This window comes from Cucurbita pepo, chromosome 3 (assembly GCF_057944985.1).
Source record: "Cucurbita pepo subsp. pepo isolate OVF chromosome 3, ASM5794498v1, whole genome shotgun sequence".
Taxonomy (NCBI): Eukaryota; Viridiplantae; Streptophyta; class Magnoliopsida; order Cucurbitales; family Cucurbitaceae; genus Cucurbita; species Cucurbita pepo.
This window is the reverse complement of record NC_141800.1, coordinates 3,020,437-3,037,199: the sequence shown is the minus strand read 5'-3', so window position 1 is coordinate 3,037,199 and position 16,763 is coordinate 3,020,437. Positions and strand designations below refer to the sequence as shown.

The window sequence follows — 16,763 nt, the reverse complement described above, 5'->3', positions numbered from 1 at the left end:
TAATAGTTAAAATTCATTAACCGATTTAAAAGTTAAGATTAAATTTTCATTAATTTTCTCTTTAAATTTTAATGGTCCGATATTTAAGCATTCCAATCAGAAAATTAATTACATTGAATATGAAATGTGGATCTAAGTTCAATGTGCAGTCTACATTGAATTGACCCCATGACCCATCTATACAACTAATGAATATGACTAATCAACGACTAATCAACCAACGTCCAAAAAAGAGTATTTTTTCACACTTTTTTATAAAATGAATCTACTAGGGGAACGTTTCCATAGGTTCCCACACCTTTACAAAGGGTGTTTTATTCTGGCTTCCAGACCACTATAAAGGGTGTTTTGTTCTCTTCCTCAACTAATGTGAGACATCATAATCCACCCCTTTCGGGGCCGTCCTCGCTCGCACTCGTCCCTTTCTCTAATTGATGTGGGACCCCCACCAAATCCACCCATTTTGGGGCCAACGAGAAGGCTGACACATCGTTCGGAACCTGGCTCTGATACCATTTGTAACACCCCAAGCCCACCGCTAGCAAATATTGTTCTCTTTGGACCTTCCATCAAAGCTTTAAAACGCGTAGGGAAGGTTTCCATAGGTTTTCACTTTATAAACAGTGTTTTGTTCTAGTTTCCACACCATTATAAATGGTATTTTGTTCTTCTCCCCAACTAACCTCGAACATCACATTTTTAAATCATTTAGTTCATGTATATCCAATAAATCTTATTATTTCATAATTTAAATAAATCTTAAAATTAATTTATACTTTTATTAGGCAATCAACTCGGAAATGAAATAACACTAAGAACTCATTATTTTTTAAGATAATGTGGCAGCAAATTTATTCAGCGAACTACATTTATTTTTATCCGCCCCGACATTCATAGTACTGAAAAAGAAACAAAAAAAAAAAAAAACCAAATTCCTCAATAATCAAAACACCCATCCAAAATCTCCGGAAACGAGCCCTTAATCTCACAATCCTGCACCAACAAGGCATCCACAAACGAATCGAAAGACGAATCGGAAGAAGACCCTTCACATTGCTGCGAAAAGGGCTCAATCCCATTACGCTGCTCCGAACAACACGACGAAGAAGCAGCAAAATGGAACAAGCCTTCACCGCCATTGATGGAGGACGATGAACAAGACGAGGTTGTCGGTTGTTCATTGAAAAACTGTGGTTTCTTTGGGGTCTGAAACTGAAATTGCTGTCCCAAATAGGCCCCTGAAGAAAATGGTTGCTGGGTTTTGGCCATTGTTGTTGTTGTTGGGATCAATGTTTTGTTGAAGGGGCCTATCAAGGGGGGTTTGGGCGTGGCTGGGAGGCTGCTTATGGATCCATAGTCAAACAGGATCTGAGAAAAGGGCTTGTGAGTTATTGGATCTATTCCCATTTTTGAAAGCTTTTTTCTCAGCTTTGTGTTCCAGTAATTCTTCACATCGTTGTCTGTTCTTCCTGGCAGCTGCTTTGCTATTACAGACCACCTGCACTACATCAATGGAGACAGAGACAGAGATTGTGTGTTATTCATCTTCAAGTACTCAATAACATGGTAATGTTTCTTCCCTTATATAGCTTGAATTGGATCACCATTTTTGTTTCGTAGATAACGAGGATGTTCCTTGAGTTGGAAAGTCTTGAGCTGATTTATAATCTATGTTTGGTTTGTGTGTCGAGAAAGATCCTTGAGCCTTATATGCATTAGTATAATGACTATTTGGAGTAGAGTTAAATGTGAACGTCATGTAGATACGAGCGCAAAGTCGGTTAGGAACCATGACTCTCTATAATGGTATGATATATTGTCCATTTTGAGCATAAGCTCTCGTGGCTTTGCTTTTGGTTCCCCAAAAGGCCTCGTACCAATGGAGATGTGATCATCCCCTTATTAGCTAACGTGGGACTCCCTCCTAACAATTCTCAATAATCATCTCCACAAACAAAGTACTATAGTCTCCCCAATGGAACCTTCGAACAAAATACACCCTTTATTTGACACTTGAGGATTCTATTGACATGGCTAAGTTAAGGGCATGACTTTGATATCATGTTAGGAATCACGGATCTCCACAATAGTATGATATTGTACACTATGAGTATAAGCTCTCATGGGTTTGCTGTTAGTTTTCCTTACTTCTAAACTCATGATCATCCCCTTGATTAGCTAATGTGGGACTCCCTCCCAACAATTCTCAATAATCATCTCCTCGAACAAAGTACACCATAGAGCCTCCCTTGAGATCTATGGAGCCTTCGAACAAAGTACATCCTTTGTTCGATACTTGAGTCACTTTTGATTACACTTTCGAGGGTCCCAACATCTTTGTTCGTAAGTTAAGGGCATGACTCTGATACTATGTTAGGAATCACGGAGTTCCACAATAGCATGTTATTGTCTACTTTGAGTATAAGCTCTTATGGCTTTGCTTTTGGTTTCTCTCATCTCCCAACAATTCTCAACAAAATCGACCTCAAAAGCTTAGACTATTTAAATCTAACCCGTAAGTCAAATATCCGAAAACGAAAGGGAAGTGAGAAAGGACCTGCTTCCAATGGCTTGATGGAGTTTGATAATGAGGTCTTCTTCTTGAGGAGTGAAGCTGTCGTGCCTGAGATCAGGCCTAAGGTAATTAGTCCATCTCAGTCTACAACTCTTCCCACATCGATTCAGCCCTTTGAAAAACGAGCCATATTCATTCAAATTCCTTCATTGTTAGACAACAAAAGAAACAAAGCAAGAGAAAGAACAGAGAGAGAGAGAGACCTGCTTTCTTGGGAACCAGAGTCCAATTCCCAACTCCATGGTTGGAAACATAAGCAAGGATTTTGGCATCTTCCTCTGCAGTCCAAAGCCCTCTTTTAACATTGGACTTATCACAGCAAGGAGGCTTCCCCATCCTGCAACAATGGTGATGAGAGGGAGATTTGAGGGTAAAAGCTTTACTATGTAATGGTGATGCAATTGGAAGCTATAGTTTTAGTCATTTTTTAAGAGGGGAAAAGTGAATGTTTAAGAAGTGATCTTTAAGGCATGAAATGCATGGAAACAGAGCTCCCAATGAACCATTACTGCATGATTCTTTTCCTCTCTCTCTCTCATCAGGTTGGCCCCGAGTGCATTCTATTCGAGGCTCAAAGTGAGTGATTCTTTCATCTATGGAGTTAATTCCTATTCTAAATTTTGGTTAAAACGACGGTCTCGACACTAAAACGATTAGTTAACTATTAGCCTTACTAGAAAACATCGACCTTAGCATTGGCTGAGGAACTCAAGAACTTCATGGGAAGAGGAGCTTTAACACCAGCCAGGGTAAACATAGCTGTCGAACACTTGTGACACACGTGTGGATGAAAAATAAGAACCAAGATAAGATAGAATGGAATTGTCATAGACATTAGGTTAGGGATGAAATGGTAATGAGGCTTTAGGCCAAGCTAGTCTAGTCGAGGTGAAAAGAGTTATAAGAATTAAAGAGAAACGAAGAAAATTGAGCAAAAACGAGATGTTGGAGTTGGCCAAGCCAATATATGGTCAAGACGCTGTCTATTGAACTGCTCGATCACTCGTGTGCGTTTTTATGAGATACCACATCAGTTGAAAAGAAGAACTAAGCATGTGAACCCATTTTGTTGTAGACCACTTCTCGCCCTCTATCACTAGGCAGCTCCGGTGATAGCTGGTCGAGTCCAGTGTCGTATGCGTGTGTTCTTGTTGTCCAAGAGTAATTACCTCATCAAGTTGTAAAATTTAAAACTTTCTAATTTTGTAAAAAAAAAAATCACACAATTCTAAAATTTTATTGTGCTACACACATAATTGAAGTTTTTTTTGTCTGGAATCCCTAGCAGCCCATTATCTTTGTAGACTCAACCTTCGATTTCTCGACAACGACGCCATCGTTTCCGGCGAGAGCTCTGTACTTGTCTTTTCTGGTGAAGTTAGTGCACTTATACGACAGCGTTGCAGCAATCATCCTCTGAATGTAATTCGCCACCTCGTGGCTCGATTTCCCGCCTCCGCCGCAGCTCAGTTCGTATGGCAATTTGTTCAGAAACGTCACTTCGTAGACCGGACTTGGGTTCATGAAGAAGTAAAACGGGTCCATCCCTTTCCACCCTCTCGCTGTCGTCCCGTGGAACATGCTCATTCGGTTCGACATCGCCACTGGAACGATCTCGTCTGTTAGCTCTGCGAACAATGCTGAGAATCGGAGCAGGAATGGCTCCCGACATGTCGTCCCTTCTGGGCAAATTGCTAAGTCGCCTTCTTGGAGTAAGTTCTTGATCATTGCGGCGTCGGCCGCTCGGTCGCGACTCAGGCGGACGGTTTTGATGGGAGAAATGATCTCCGAGAGGCGGGAGATTGAGTATGTCACGGCGGGGATTGGACGGCCGAGAGCGGTTGAGAGGAAGATTGGATCGAGAAGGGTTCGATGAGAACAAATGAAGAGGACGCCGGTTTGGCCGGTGGATTTCTTCGCCGGAGGTGGTGGTGTACCGTTGATTTTGACCCGAACGCCAAGAGCCCAGAAGGCATAGTACACAATCGGCATCGGAAGGAGAGAACCGGCAGCAATCCGCAAGCAAGCAAGAACAAACCCGACTGGAATCCATAGAACTAAAACCATCGCCATTAACGGCGTCGGCTTTTGAACCAGTCGCCCATCGTGGAACACGATTGGTTTAGGCAATTTATCGACGGTGACCGGCTTAACCTCCTGCTTCGCCGGAACCACATACCCCTCTTTGCAGAGCTTCATAAAGGGGTAATCAGTTTTCCGGTCACCGATCCCAATATCCGGCGTTGGGATTTCCCCCACCGCCGTAGCCTTGTTTTTTCCCACAATGATTCCAGGACTTTGAATCAGGCCGGTGGCTCGCCGGCCGATTGTGTGAATTTCAGTTCCGATGACTACGTCAGCGCCTAAGAACTCCTTGAGAAATGGTTCTACCATGATTCTTGGGTTTGCTGTTAAAACGCACCGTTTTCCACATGACGAAAATACCCTCCAAGTCTCCACGTGCAAGTCATGTGCATAGAACTTTGGTAGAACCGCACGCGCCACCGACTCGATGTCGGAAACCTTTGTTGAGAAAATCAATTTAAGTTTTGAATTTTAATATTAATTAAACTTTTAACCCATCAAAATACATAATCTATTTCTAAATAGTTTTCAAATTTAGTTTTATTAAAAAAAAAATAATTAATTTGAAGAAAATTACTTTCTAAATTAAAATTTCTATTTTACCCATTTTTATTCAATTTTTTAACTTTTAAGTTTAAAATTTATTAAATATTTAATTACTAATATCTGATATTTGAATGGTAAAATGGTTTAGTTTACCTTCATTCCAACAAAGGTTGCAAAAATAAGAACACGAATACCAGCTGACTCGCAAATCAAGTAGTACAAAATTCCAGCGATCGGAGAGGCTAATAGTAAAAACAAAAGCCTCAAGACTCCACCCGCCTCAAAGGCAATAAGGGCGAAGTAAGGGAAAGAGCTACGCCCACAAAGCAATGTCCCATCCATGTCGGCGACGACCGTGTGCTTCTCCCGACCGATGGATGAACAACGATCAATGGTTGGAAAGGTATTGTTGTTCATCGCACCATGCTGATCTTTTGCTTCCACCATTATTGGAGGAGTTTGAAGCAAGTAGCTTTGTTTTTAGAAGTTGAACTATGAATACATTACATTTATAATAAAAAGAGGGCGGAAGTTATAAAAACGACAAGTCGCTTGGCTTAAGAGACCAAAGAGCAAAGGTGGCGCCGAGATCTCAGAAGCCGACAAGTCGTCCTTGGAGTCACCGATCTTTCTATGTTAACTTGTACGCCTTGGAAAATCAATTTTTAAAAATAAAAATTAAATATTTGTGCTTTGGCTGCTGGTGAGTGCCAAGATTTTTCTATATTTTATAATTTCTTTTCCTTTCTATTTTTTAAATTTTATATTTATTTATTTTTTCTAATTCTTTTGGTCTAATTTTCATTTGTGGAATTTAAAAAATTAATAAAAATTAGTTCTTAATTTTTAAATTTTATTTTGTTTTTTCAATAACATGAACTAATAATATCAAACCAACTCGAAAACAAAAATATTTTAACTAATTTAAATTATATTCAAATTGAAAAAACAATAAGCGACATATTATAATTGTTTAAAATGTTATGACTAGAAAATAATAATAAGTTATAATAACCTATAACTTTGTTTAGGTCGCCAATTTGCCAAGGTTTCGTGAATTCCTAGGATATCTTCATTTGTTGAAATGGTGGCTAAAACGATGTCGTTTATTATTTTTAAGGGAATAATAAAATCAAATATATATATATATATATATATATATATATATTTTTTTTTTTTAACTAATGATTAATCTATTAGTTTTTGGACCCTTCGTTTGATTGGGCCGAAGGCTCAAAAGGGCAGAACCTTGTTCTGATCCTGTCTAGGGTTTCTCATCCAGCGGTCAAATTAGACCTATAAAAATGCGCCTCCAAGTTCGCATTGCGCGGTCTCTCTTCCACTTCTGTCTCTACTGTCTGCATATCTCTTTGATGGCCTCTCTCTGCGTTTGTTCGTCATTCTTTGTTACTTGAATAAAGTGATGAGATAAAATCTGCTGAAAAATGAACGGAAAATCCATTCCAAATCTATGATTCTTGGTATTTCTGTTGATTTGGCTATCTTTCTTTACATGTTTACTTGTTTGTTCGAGTATTTGAATCCTTGATTCTCGAGATTTGATGAGAATTTTGTGTTTGTTCGCGTTTTTTATTTAATCGCGACTGTTTTCAACTCCTAATTTGCTTCCACCTGTTTTGTTTTTTTCTCTGATGTTTTTTCTACAAGATGTGCGTTTTTCTGTAGCGGTTGCTCTGTGATTACATGCCTCATCGGGCAATATACGCTATTCTGAAGTTGAAACTTCTGTAGAGATCTACTGAAACGCAATGAGAGCTTCCGCTACAGAGTTTTTTTCTTTGTGATTAGTGTTATTGCGTGTCGTCATTGGTTCTTGCTTTGTGGTAATTGCTTAGGTGTTTTTTTCGGTTCTTCTGCGGTGATGAATTATGAATAAAATTCACATGTCAGACTTCAGAGATTTTTCTTTTCTCGGAAAGAAAAGTCGATGAGAATGAATATTCATATTCTGAGCCTAAGTTTCTGATTAATCCTTTAATTTGGAGTCTCAATCTAAACAGACTCGACTTAAACTTGTGACTTCAACAGCGAGCTTCACTAGAAATAGAAATCCCAACCAGACTCGCATGGTTTACTCTATATCCATCCATTTTCCTCTTGAATCATCTATTTTCAAGTGAGTTTCTGTTTGATCTTGTTATGAAAATGCTGTATTCACTCACCACAAAAGCCAAAAGATAAATGCTGTCGAAGTTAATCATATCCGTTTTATCAGCAAAAGTTTTCAAGCACGGTTCATAGTTTCAGCATTGCAGCTGAGGGTTTTTGGTACCTGTCGAAGTGTTTGAGAAAAAAATCTCGATGATCATGTCTTTGAAACCACACCCTTTTTACTCACATTTCACTCGTCTCGTCTCGTTTCCTTATTTCATTTCCCTTTTGATTTAATTATATCTTCTTTTTTTTTTTTGGTCAGCCATTAAAGAAGATTCTGTAAGCTTCCATTGAATCAGTTCTCTATAACAAAGAATCAATGGCAGCAGGAGCTATCATAAAATATTAACAGGTGGGATTTGTCCATTAACATAGGTATTATGTTACATAAATTTATACAACAAGCATATGCCCCAGACAACGGGCCAAACCACTTATCCTAGGAATCCATATTCACACACCTTTAACTTTAGCCTAATTAATTAAAATATGCATTGCCCTGTATTGCCATGTTTCAACTGTTCTGATTGTTCTCCATGTGACCATTTTCTTTTGCTTCTTTGGTTGCAACTCCGTTGCATTTAATTCCATTATTTTCGGCGGTGTAGATTGATGATTCTTCTTCCTTTTTTGCCGCCGCTTCCTTCTCTTCCTTCTCTTTTTCTGCCATTTTTGCTGCTTCCGCTTCCTTCTCTCTCTTCTCTTTTTCTGCCTTTTTTGCTGCTTCCGCTTCCTCCTCTGCCTTCTTCTTAGCTTCCTCTTTCGCACGCTCAAGAGCATTAACCATTCTCTTGAAGCACTCATCCGTTTCTTCACCCTCATATTTGGGCATCAAATTCTCAGCAACATCTGCCGGAGTCATCTCGGTTTCCTTTAACAATTGGTCAATTCTGTGGTACGATTCATGCCATTCAACGTCCAAGTAGTTCATTGATAGAACTTTGAAAGCCGCGAAACTACAGTATGACATCTCTATGTGTTTGTCCATTCTTCCTCTTCTAATCAGAGCTTCATCAAGCTTTTCCTTGTGATTGGTCGTGAAGATGATCAACCTCTCCCCACCGCATGCCGACCAAATTCCATCTATGAAGTTCAACAATCCAGAGAGTGTCACCTTGCTCTGTTTCTCCTCCTCTTTTACCGCCTGCTTAACAGGGTCTTTCATCTCTTTATCTTCCTCATCCTCTGTTTTCTTCTTCTTCCGTTGCCCAGTAAGATCAAGAGAGCAATCAATGTCCTCAATCACAATTATTGATTTGTTCGATATCTCAATCAATAGCTTTTTCAACTCACTATTATCCTTAACGGACGTGAGCTCGAGATCATAGACATCATACTCCATGAAATTGGCAATGGCAGCGATCATGGTGGACTTTCCAGTACCCGGCGGACCGTAGAGTAGATAGCCACGTTTCCAAGCCTTACCCACCTTCTCGTAATACTCTTTTCCGTTCTTAAACTTGATTAGATCGTTTATAATCCCTTGCTTCGTCTCAGGATCCATTGCCAGAGTTCGAAACTTTGCAGGATGCTCAAAAGGAACGTGCCTCCAGTTGCTTTTATGCCACCATTCGTTCTTGGAACTGTTCATATAAAGCTTCCGTTGCCGATTCTTCTTCTCCACCGACTTGCCTTCTTCCATGATGTGGTGTATAAAAGTTTCAAGAATGATCTCCCTGTGCTGCCGGTGGAAAGTGAGCTGGTAGGATCGTTTCTCATCGTTTGAAGGGTAACGAGAAAAACTTTTATTGGTGAGCATAACTTTAGTGGAAGTCCACCAGATTTTAACGCCTTCATATTCGTCGATAACTTCTTCGTTATCATCCATACTGAGTATCAGAGATTTGCTGTTTTTGACCGCCTCCGCTCTCATACGCGTGGCCCGGATGGTGCTTCGGGAAGCAAGGTAGTTTTGAATGGCGGTAAAGGCTTCACTTCGGCGGAGACGCTCGCCGGTGTACTCAGGGAAGGTGATAGTGATGTAAGGGTAGAGAAAACCAGTAAGTTTGTGGGCATATCTGTCGATATGGCCACGGAGTGGGACGGGGAAATATTGCTGAATGATAGTTAAAACAAACAGGACGGTGGCCATTAAAGACCCGACTTGAGTCCACAGCTCCCCCATGGTCATCGACATGGCTTCAGCAAAAGAGTAATTGGGAAGTTTTCAGTAGAGAAGTGGAAGAAGAACAGAGGTGGGTTTTCATTAATGAATGGACGACGAAGCTTAGCTGCAGACTTGGAGGTCTTTTTTAAAGAAGACGATGGCCCAACATCTTTCGTCGTAGCTTCATTTGTCAACACGCCGTTGTCATGCTTTAATATTAGTTCCTCATTTTTTCTTTTATTTTATTTTCATGGCGGCTGACCGCTCCATTAAAGAAAATGGTAGTGGGAAACTTGGCCCCGAAGTGAAACGAGAAGTCAAATTGGAGTGAGGAAATTTTATATATAAATACCAAATTTATATTCTAAATTTTGAAAAATGTATTATTAATAAATGTTTTTTATACTTCAAAATGTATTAATAGCTTTTAATTTCAATATTATGTATATATTTATTTTACTTTTTAATTTAGAAAAAAAAAAAAAAAAAAAAAACTACTAAAAAAAAATCAAGAAACAAAACTCCACAAATTTTATATTTAAGGGATTAAAATATATGATTTTTTAATAATTTAGTTTGGTGTTACTCTCAATTTTACATTTAAATATATTTTAACATCTTTTCAAAATATTTATTTTAATTATTTTGAACGGTCATTGAACATTAAGAAAACTAATAATATTGGTCTTGGTTGGTTATATTAATTTTGAACGGTCATTGAACATTAAGTACCACTTGACACAATCGCACTTTCGAAGGCAGCGGACTTGTGCGGCACTCACTTTCGCGACAAGTGAGCTTAAGTCAATTTGTTGTCTATGGCCAAGCTAGATAACAACGGCTTGGAAAGAGAGATTTTGGAAAGAGACGTTATATAAAGCAAGAGAAAGATAACAACGACTTAGCATATATAACCTTGGGTAGGGAGTTTACTATATATGACTGGAAATTATGCTCATGTAAGCATGCTAATGTATATACTCAACACTACGTGTGTTGTTAGTTTTTTTAAAACGAATAAAGTTAAGAACTTAAATGTCATTATTAAGTCATTAACTTTAAAATTTCAAAATTTGATCACAAATTGAAAATTGCAATTTACTCTAAAGTTTGATTGCTATTTTGGATTTTTTGGAAAATAAATTTGATTGGATTTTAAAATGAGAAAGAAGAAGACCAAAGAAATGATGCAAAGATTGTGACGTCATAAGGATGGTGTCATATACCCATAAAGATTAAATTTATTTATTTCACTTTGAACATTAAAAAAAAAAAACTATATTTTTTCTTCATTTTTTAATCCAAAAAAAAAAAAACATATCTGTTTTAAATATCCAATACTAAAATATTTTTGGTTTAGGTAGTTAGGTCAGCTTATGTCATAGGTTAATGTTTTTTAATGCAAATATAAATATTAAATTATAAAGTTTTGATAGTTTCAAAGAAATAGACATTAATGTTTATTTTATTAAACTTTTTTTTGTTTATTTATTTCTTTTTTAAAAAAAAAAAATAGTTTAAAAGCTTTGTGCATTTAAAAGTATAATAAATAATTAACTAGAACACTAAAAAAAATAAGTGAATGGAACTTGTTCGCCAAGTTCCTTTTAATTTATAAGTGTGAATGCAACACTCAATTTTATATTTGGTTGAAATGGTTTAAATTATTTATTTATTATATTTTTTATTAAAAAAAATATTACTATCTAGAATATTTATATTGAGCTCTCGTGTGTCTATGGTAAACCATTAACTACATACGTTACACATAACGGCTGCATTTCTGATACATGGTTTTGGGGCGTAATATTAGCACACTAGTGTCATCTGGTACTGTCTTTGAAAGACCATTTTCAAAGGAAACGTCTGAGACGCTCACTCGCGGCGCTCACCCGCTGTGACAAACATACATACGGATAGGGTAGCTTACTTAGACCACACGGCGCAGAGGTGGTGGAGAGTTGACACCATGCCTCCCCTTGTAGTACATTTTAAGGCATTTTCAATCCTTCTCAAGTAGATGTCATTTTGGTGAGTGAATATATGACCTCGTGCATAGTCCGTTGAGTATCACACCAAAATTTGTGAGAGTTCATCTTTCATATAAACAAACTTAATTCCTGAGCTGTATGTCGAAACTCATATATAAACCCCAACTTTTGAGGTTATGGTTTGAGCCCTACCCAACCCTCCTCAAGCTTGTCTTTAGACACTCATGTCGCCTCCTTATGTTGCGTATTAAAGTCATGATAAGTATAGAAGTTTTATATGCATCATCTCATTAATCCATGATTTTTAATGCATGACATCGTGCATGTTGTATTTCATATGTTAAAATACAAATGCGTACATCACGTTAACAAGCCCGTCTAGTGGGTTCTGTTTCTAGGCAAACCTCCTGGCTGTCTCTGCACTCCAAACTCATTTATTACTGAGCGATCATTTAGGGGCCTTAACTGGTGATCCGGGCGGTTTAGACGATGGATGGATGGATGGAAAATAGAAGATTTGTGGCCCATTACATAGAAAACTGAAATCTAGCAAGTTTCATAACAACTAATTGCACGAAATACAGAGGAAAACAGAATTCAACTCTCAATTCTTCTCATCTTTCTTTGTCTCACCATTTTCTTTTGCTTCTGTACCTCCAATTCCATTGCTTTTCATTTCATTATCTTTGATCTTCTTCTCCTTCTCCTTCTCCTTCTCTTTTTCCGCCATTTTTGCGGCTTCAGCTTCTTCCTCTGCTTTCTTCTTCTTCTTCTCAGCTTCCTCTTTCGCATCCTCAAGAGCTTCAACTAATCTCTTGAAACAATCATCCGTTGTTTCACCCTCATACTTCGGCATCAAATTCTCAGCCACATCCGCCGGACTCATCTCGGCTTCCTCTAACAATTCCCCAATTTTGTGGAACGAATCATGCCACTCAACATCCAAGTAATTCCTCGAAAGAGATTTGAAAGCTTCGAACCCACAGAATGGCATCTCTATGTGTTTGTCCATTCTTCCCCTTCTAATCAAAGCTTCATCAAGCTTCTCCTTGTGATTGGTCGTGAAGATTATCAGCCGTTCCCCGCCGCACGCCGACCAAATCCCGTCGATGAAATTCAACAACCCAGAAAGTGTCACCTTGCTCTGTTTTTCCTCTTCTTTTTCCGCCTTCTTAACAGGGTCTTTCTTCTCCTCTGTTTCTTCCTCATCCTCTGTTTTCTTCTTCTTCTTCCGTTGGCCGGTAAGATCAAGAGAGCAATCAATGTCCTCAATCACAATCATTGCTTTATTCGATATCTCAATCAATAGCTTTTTCAGCTCACTATTATCCTTAACAGATGTCAGCTCCAGATCATACACATCATACTCCATGAAATTGGCCATGGCGGCGATCATGGTGGACTTCCCAGTCCCCGGCGGACCATAAAGAAGATACCCACGTTTCCAAGCCTTACCCACCTTCTCATAATACTCTTTTCCATTCTTAAACTTGATTAAATCGTTGATAATCTCTTGCTTCTTCTTGGGATCCATAGCCAGAGTCTTAAAATTAGCAGGATGCTCAAAAGGAACATGCCTCCAATTGCTTTTATGCCCCCAATCGTTCTTGGCGTTGTTCATATAAAGCTTCCGCTGCCGATTCATCTGCTCCACCGCCTTGCCCTGTTCCATGATGTGGTTAATAAAAGACCCAAGAATGGCGTCTCTGTGGCGGCGGTGGAAAGTGAGCTTGTAGAATCGTCTCTCATCGTTTGAAGGGTAATAAGAAACAGAGGGATTCTTGGACGTAGTTTTGCTGGAAGTCCACCAGATTTGGACGCCTTCAAATTCGTCAATAACTTCTTCATTATCATCCATACTGAGTATCAGAGATTTGCTATCTTTGACCGCCTCTGCTCTCATACGGTTGGCCCGGATGGAGCTTCGGGAAGCGAGGTAGTTTTGGATGGCGGAAAAGGCTTCACTACGGCGGAGACGCTCGCCGGTGTACTCAGGGAAGGTGATAGTGATGTAAGGGTAAAGAAAACCGGTGAGTTTGTGGGCATATCTCTGGACATGGCCACGGAATTGGTAAGGGAAATATTGCTGAATAATTGCCCAAACAAACATCAGGGTGGCCATTAAAGAGCCGACTTGAGTCCAGAGCTCCCCCATCTTCATCGCCATGGCTTCTGCAAAAGGCTAATCCAAAATGGGTTTTTAAATGAACGGACGACGGAGCTAAGCTGCTGACTTGCAAGTCTTCTCTTAAGAACACGACAAGAACAACAGCTTCGCCGTGGCTTCATCGGTCAACATCCAACGGTCATTTTTAATATTAAATTTTCAGTTTTTTTTTTTTTTTTTTTTTAACAAAGAAATAAAAAGTAGGAAATTTTGTCGCCACGTCACGTGGTCGTAATCCGTCAAATTTGATGTGATCTACTAGTCTAAGTCTAATTATTTTAATAAATAAATTAATAATTTCAAAAATAAAAATATAACAGAAAATTAAAATACTAATATATATATATATGATATATTAGAGAAAAAAAAAAGGAAGAAAATAGGGAAATTAGTTAAGAAATAAAAAGAAATTATGTTACTTTTTCTGAAAATTGAGATGGGTCAAGTCAATGGGTCAAGTCTTCTAAGAGTCGTAATTATATATATATATATTAACGAGTCAAAGATGGCTTACGACAAGTCAAAGAAATTTCCCTTCCCACGCGCTTGTTTGGACATGGTTTCTTTTCGTACGTGTGAACAAAGGAACCCTAAAACAAGTGGGTGCGTACCTTCATTTTTTTTAATTTATTTTATTTTATTAAATAGTATTAAATTAAATTGTTATTTTAATCGGGTTAAAATAATAAAATATATTTATAATTTTTCTAAAAAAATATTTTTAATTTTTTTTTTTTAAATTTCAATAATAATCCTAAACTAAAGAGGTTTCAACAATATTATTAAACTTTAAAAAGTTTTAATAATATCCTATAAAAATTTTAAAAGTTCATAAATATTCTTATCACTAAATTTGGATGATGAAAGTCTCACGTCGGCTAGTTTAAGGAACGATCATGAGTTTATAATCAAATAATACTCCCTCGATTGGTGTGAAGCCTCTTGGGAAGCCCAAAGCAAAGCTACGAGATCTTATACTTAAAATGGACAATATCATACCATTGTGGAGAGTTGTGTTCGTCTAGGGTATCAGAGTCATGTCTTAAACTTAGTCGTGTCAATAGATTGGTAAATCCTCAAATATCGAACAAAGGACTTCAAAAGAAAGGGAGTCGACCATCCTCGAAGGCATAGTAAAAGTCCCACATCGGTGTTAATTTAGGGAACGATCATGAGTTTATAGAGTTTAGAATGCTCTCTCCATTGGTGTGAGGCCTTATGCTCAAAGTGGACAATATCATACTATTGTGGAGAGTAGTGATTTCTAACCATTAATACTCAGCATATGAACGAAAACTTTTTATCTGCATCTCACACATTATTTCCTAACTTTTTAATATTCAATTTTGAAGTTCAAGACTCAAGAAAAAAACATTTTCCTCAGCTGAGCTACTTCACCTGCTTTCCCCTTCACAATTTTGAGTTTCGTCTTTCTTCGTTTACTGTTCATTCATAACCTTTCAAACACAACTGATAGCCATTCGGACTCGCTGAAAGGTCAAGCTCATTCATCTCTCCCTAATTTCACCTCAGACCTCACACCTGATTTCCTCTTCTCGGCTCGCTGCTTGCCTCTAAAAGGGACCTGCAGGGGCCAGAGGTTTGATTATTATAGACTATGATGACCGGTTCCGAACTACTTCACCTATTGATTCAAACACTCACTCGGTAAAGCATATGAAATTGATTGACGAGTGTTTTTATTTTTTAAAAAAAAGTTAGAAATTTTGAAGTTTTTAAAAAGTTAAAAGAAACACTTTTTATAATTAAAACGGTATTTTAAAAACATTTTTAAAGTTCAAAAACTTGCCAACAAATGTTTTTTTTAGATTTAAAAAAAAATTAAGACTATGAAACTTTTGAAATCAGCCCAAAATTAAAAAATTTAAGAGTATTTTAATTAATTTAGGAAAGTATATTTAAAAATTTAAGAATATTTTAATTAATACAGAAAGTATATTAAAAAATGTAAGAGTATTTTAATTAATTTAAGAAAGTATGTTTAAGAATATTTTAATTAATTGAATAGATTAAATTAAATATTATTTATAATTTCCCAATTTACCCTCTTCTTCATTCCCCTGTTTCCCTCTCCAAACAAAAAAAAACATCCCAAATGGCGGCTATGTCGGTGATGGAGCTATGGACTCACGTCGGGTCATTCATGACGTTGAATGGCATGATTCGTACCACAAAATTGGGGAATTGTTAGAGGAAGCCGAGATGACACCGGCGGATGTGGCTGAGAATTTGATGCCGGAGTATGAGGGTGAAGCAACGGATGATTGTTTCAAGAGATTAGTTGAAGCTGAGGATTCGAAACAGGAAGCTGAGAAGAAGAAGAAGAAAGCAGAGGAAGAAGAAGAAGAAAGCAGAGGAAGAAGAAGAAGAAAGCAGAGGAAGAAGAAGAAGAAAGCAGAGGAAGAAGAAGAAGAAAGCAGAGGAAGAAGAAGAAGAAAGCAGAGGAAGAAGAAGAAGAAAGCAGAGGAAGAAGGTGAAGCCGCAAAAATGGCAGAAACAGAGGAGACTGAGAAGAAGACCGTTAAGGAAACTGCCAATCCACATTCATCCAGAGAAACAAAAGAGAGAATAATTGAGGATAAATAACAAAGTGACGAAAAGGCCCTCGGCTTTGATTTTTTATAGATTTGTAATTTTTTTTTAATAATGAATGTTAATTAACAAAGATATGGCATCTAAAACATTAATTAAATCAAATTAGTAGATAAGATATTCCTGTTTTAAGGAACATTTGTATAAAAATATATTTAAAAATTAATGCTTGATTAATAGTAAATGAAACGGAAAGATCCACCCCTAACAAAGCTTCGATCAAGCAAACCGATTGATTCCGACCCAGATTCACCCCCTTTAAATTAGCCGATCTTACAAAATGGACCTAGATTCACCCCCTTTAAATTAGCCGATTTTACAAAATGGGCTGGTTGGGGAGGGGTTCTTAGTGGAGAAAAGAATCAGTGAGAGATAGATTCGACTATTTGGTCATGACGAATGAGTGGCTGTGCAGCATGCTCTAGAGGAGATTGACCCCGAGAGTTAGTCCAATCAGAAAAGGGGAGGGCAGGGCCCATTGTAAGGGACGAGGACCCAGTAATT

General features: G+C 37.8%; 3 protein-coding genes, 2 non-coding genes and 1 pseudogene across 5 annotated transcripts; 2 read left to right on the top strand and 4 right to left on the bottom strand.

Annotated features, from left to right (window-relative positions):
- Nucleotides 1-801: 801 nt before the first annotated feature.
- On the bottom strand, nucleotides 802-2,911 carry LOC111789794 (transcription factor MYB35-like). Its single transcript, XM_023670486.2, has 3 exons — nucleotides 2,779-2,911; nucleotides 2,558-2,687; nucleotides 802-1,498 (listed from the first exon to the last, which is right to left on the bottom strand). The coding sequence occupies exons 1-3, from the start codon at nucleotides 2,909-2,911 to the stop codon at nucleotides 937-939; spliced, it is 825 nt and encodes a 274-aa protein (XP_023526254.1). The 3' UTR covers nucleotides 802-936.
- An 882-nt stretch (nucleotides 2,912-3,793) lies between these two features.
- LOC111785463 (glycerol-3-phosphate acyltransferase RAM2-like) lies at nucleotides 3,794-5,623 on the bottom strand. Its single transcript, XM_023665857.2, has 2 exons — nucleotides 5,360-5,623; nucleotides 3,794-5,098 (listed from the first exon to the last, which is right to left on the bottom strand). The coding sequence occupies exons 1-2, from the start codon at nucleotides 5,621-5,623 to the stop codon at nucleotides 3,857-3,859; spliced, it is 1,506 nt and encodes a 501-aa protein (XP_023521625.2). The 3' UTR covers nucleotides 3,794-3,856.
- Nucleotides 5,624-6,896: 1,273 nt separating this feature from the next.
- LOC111791924 (small nucleolar RNA U54) lies at nucleotides 6,897-6,984 on the top strand. Its single transcript, XR_002814712.2, has one exon. It is a non-coding gene; the product is annotated as a small nucleolar RNA U54 (small nucleolar RNA).
- Nucleotides 6,985-7,077: 93 nt separating this feature from the next.
- Nucleotides 7,078-7,186, top strand: LOC111785467 (small nucleolar RNA R64/Z200 family). Its single transcript, XR_002813673.1, has one exon. It is a non-coding gene; the product is annotated as a small nucleolar RNA R64/Z200 family (small nucleolar RNA).
- Nucleotides 7,187-7,714: 528 nt separating this feature from the next.
- Nucleotides 7,715-9,604, bottom strand: LOC111785464 (AAA-ATPase At3g28580). The gene has a single exon (XM_023665858.2). The coding sequence runs from the start codon at nucleotides 9,516-9,518 to the stop codon at nucleotides 7,896-7,898; it is 1,623 nt and encodes a 540-aa protein (XP_023521626.2). The 5' UTR covers nucleotides 9,519-9,604; the 3' UTR covers nucleotides 7,715-7,895.
- Nucleotides 9,605-11,981: 2,377 nt separating this feature from the next.
- LOC111785460 (AAA-ATPase ASD, mitochondrial pseudogene) lies at nucleotides 11,982-13,678 on the bottom strand (annotated as a pseudogene).
- Nucleotides 13,679-16,763: the final 3,085 nt, after the last annotated feature.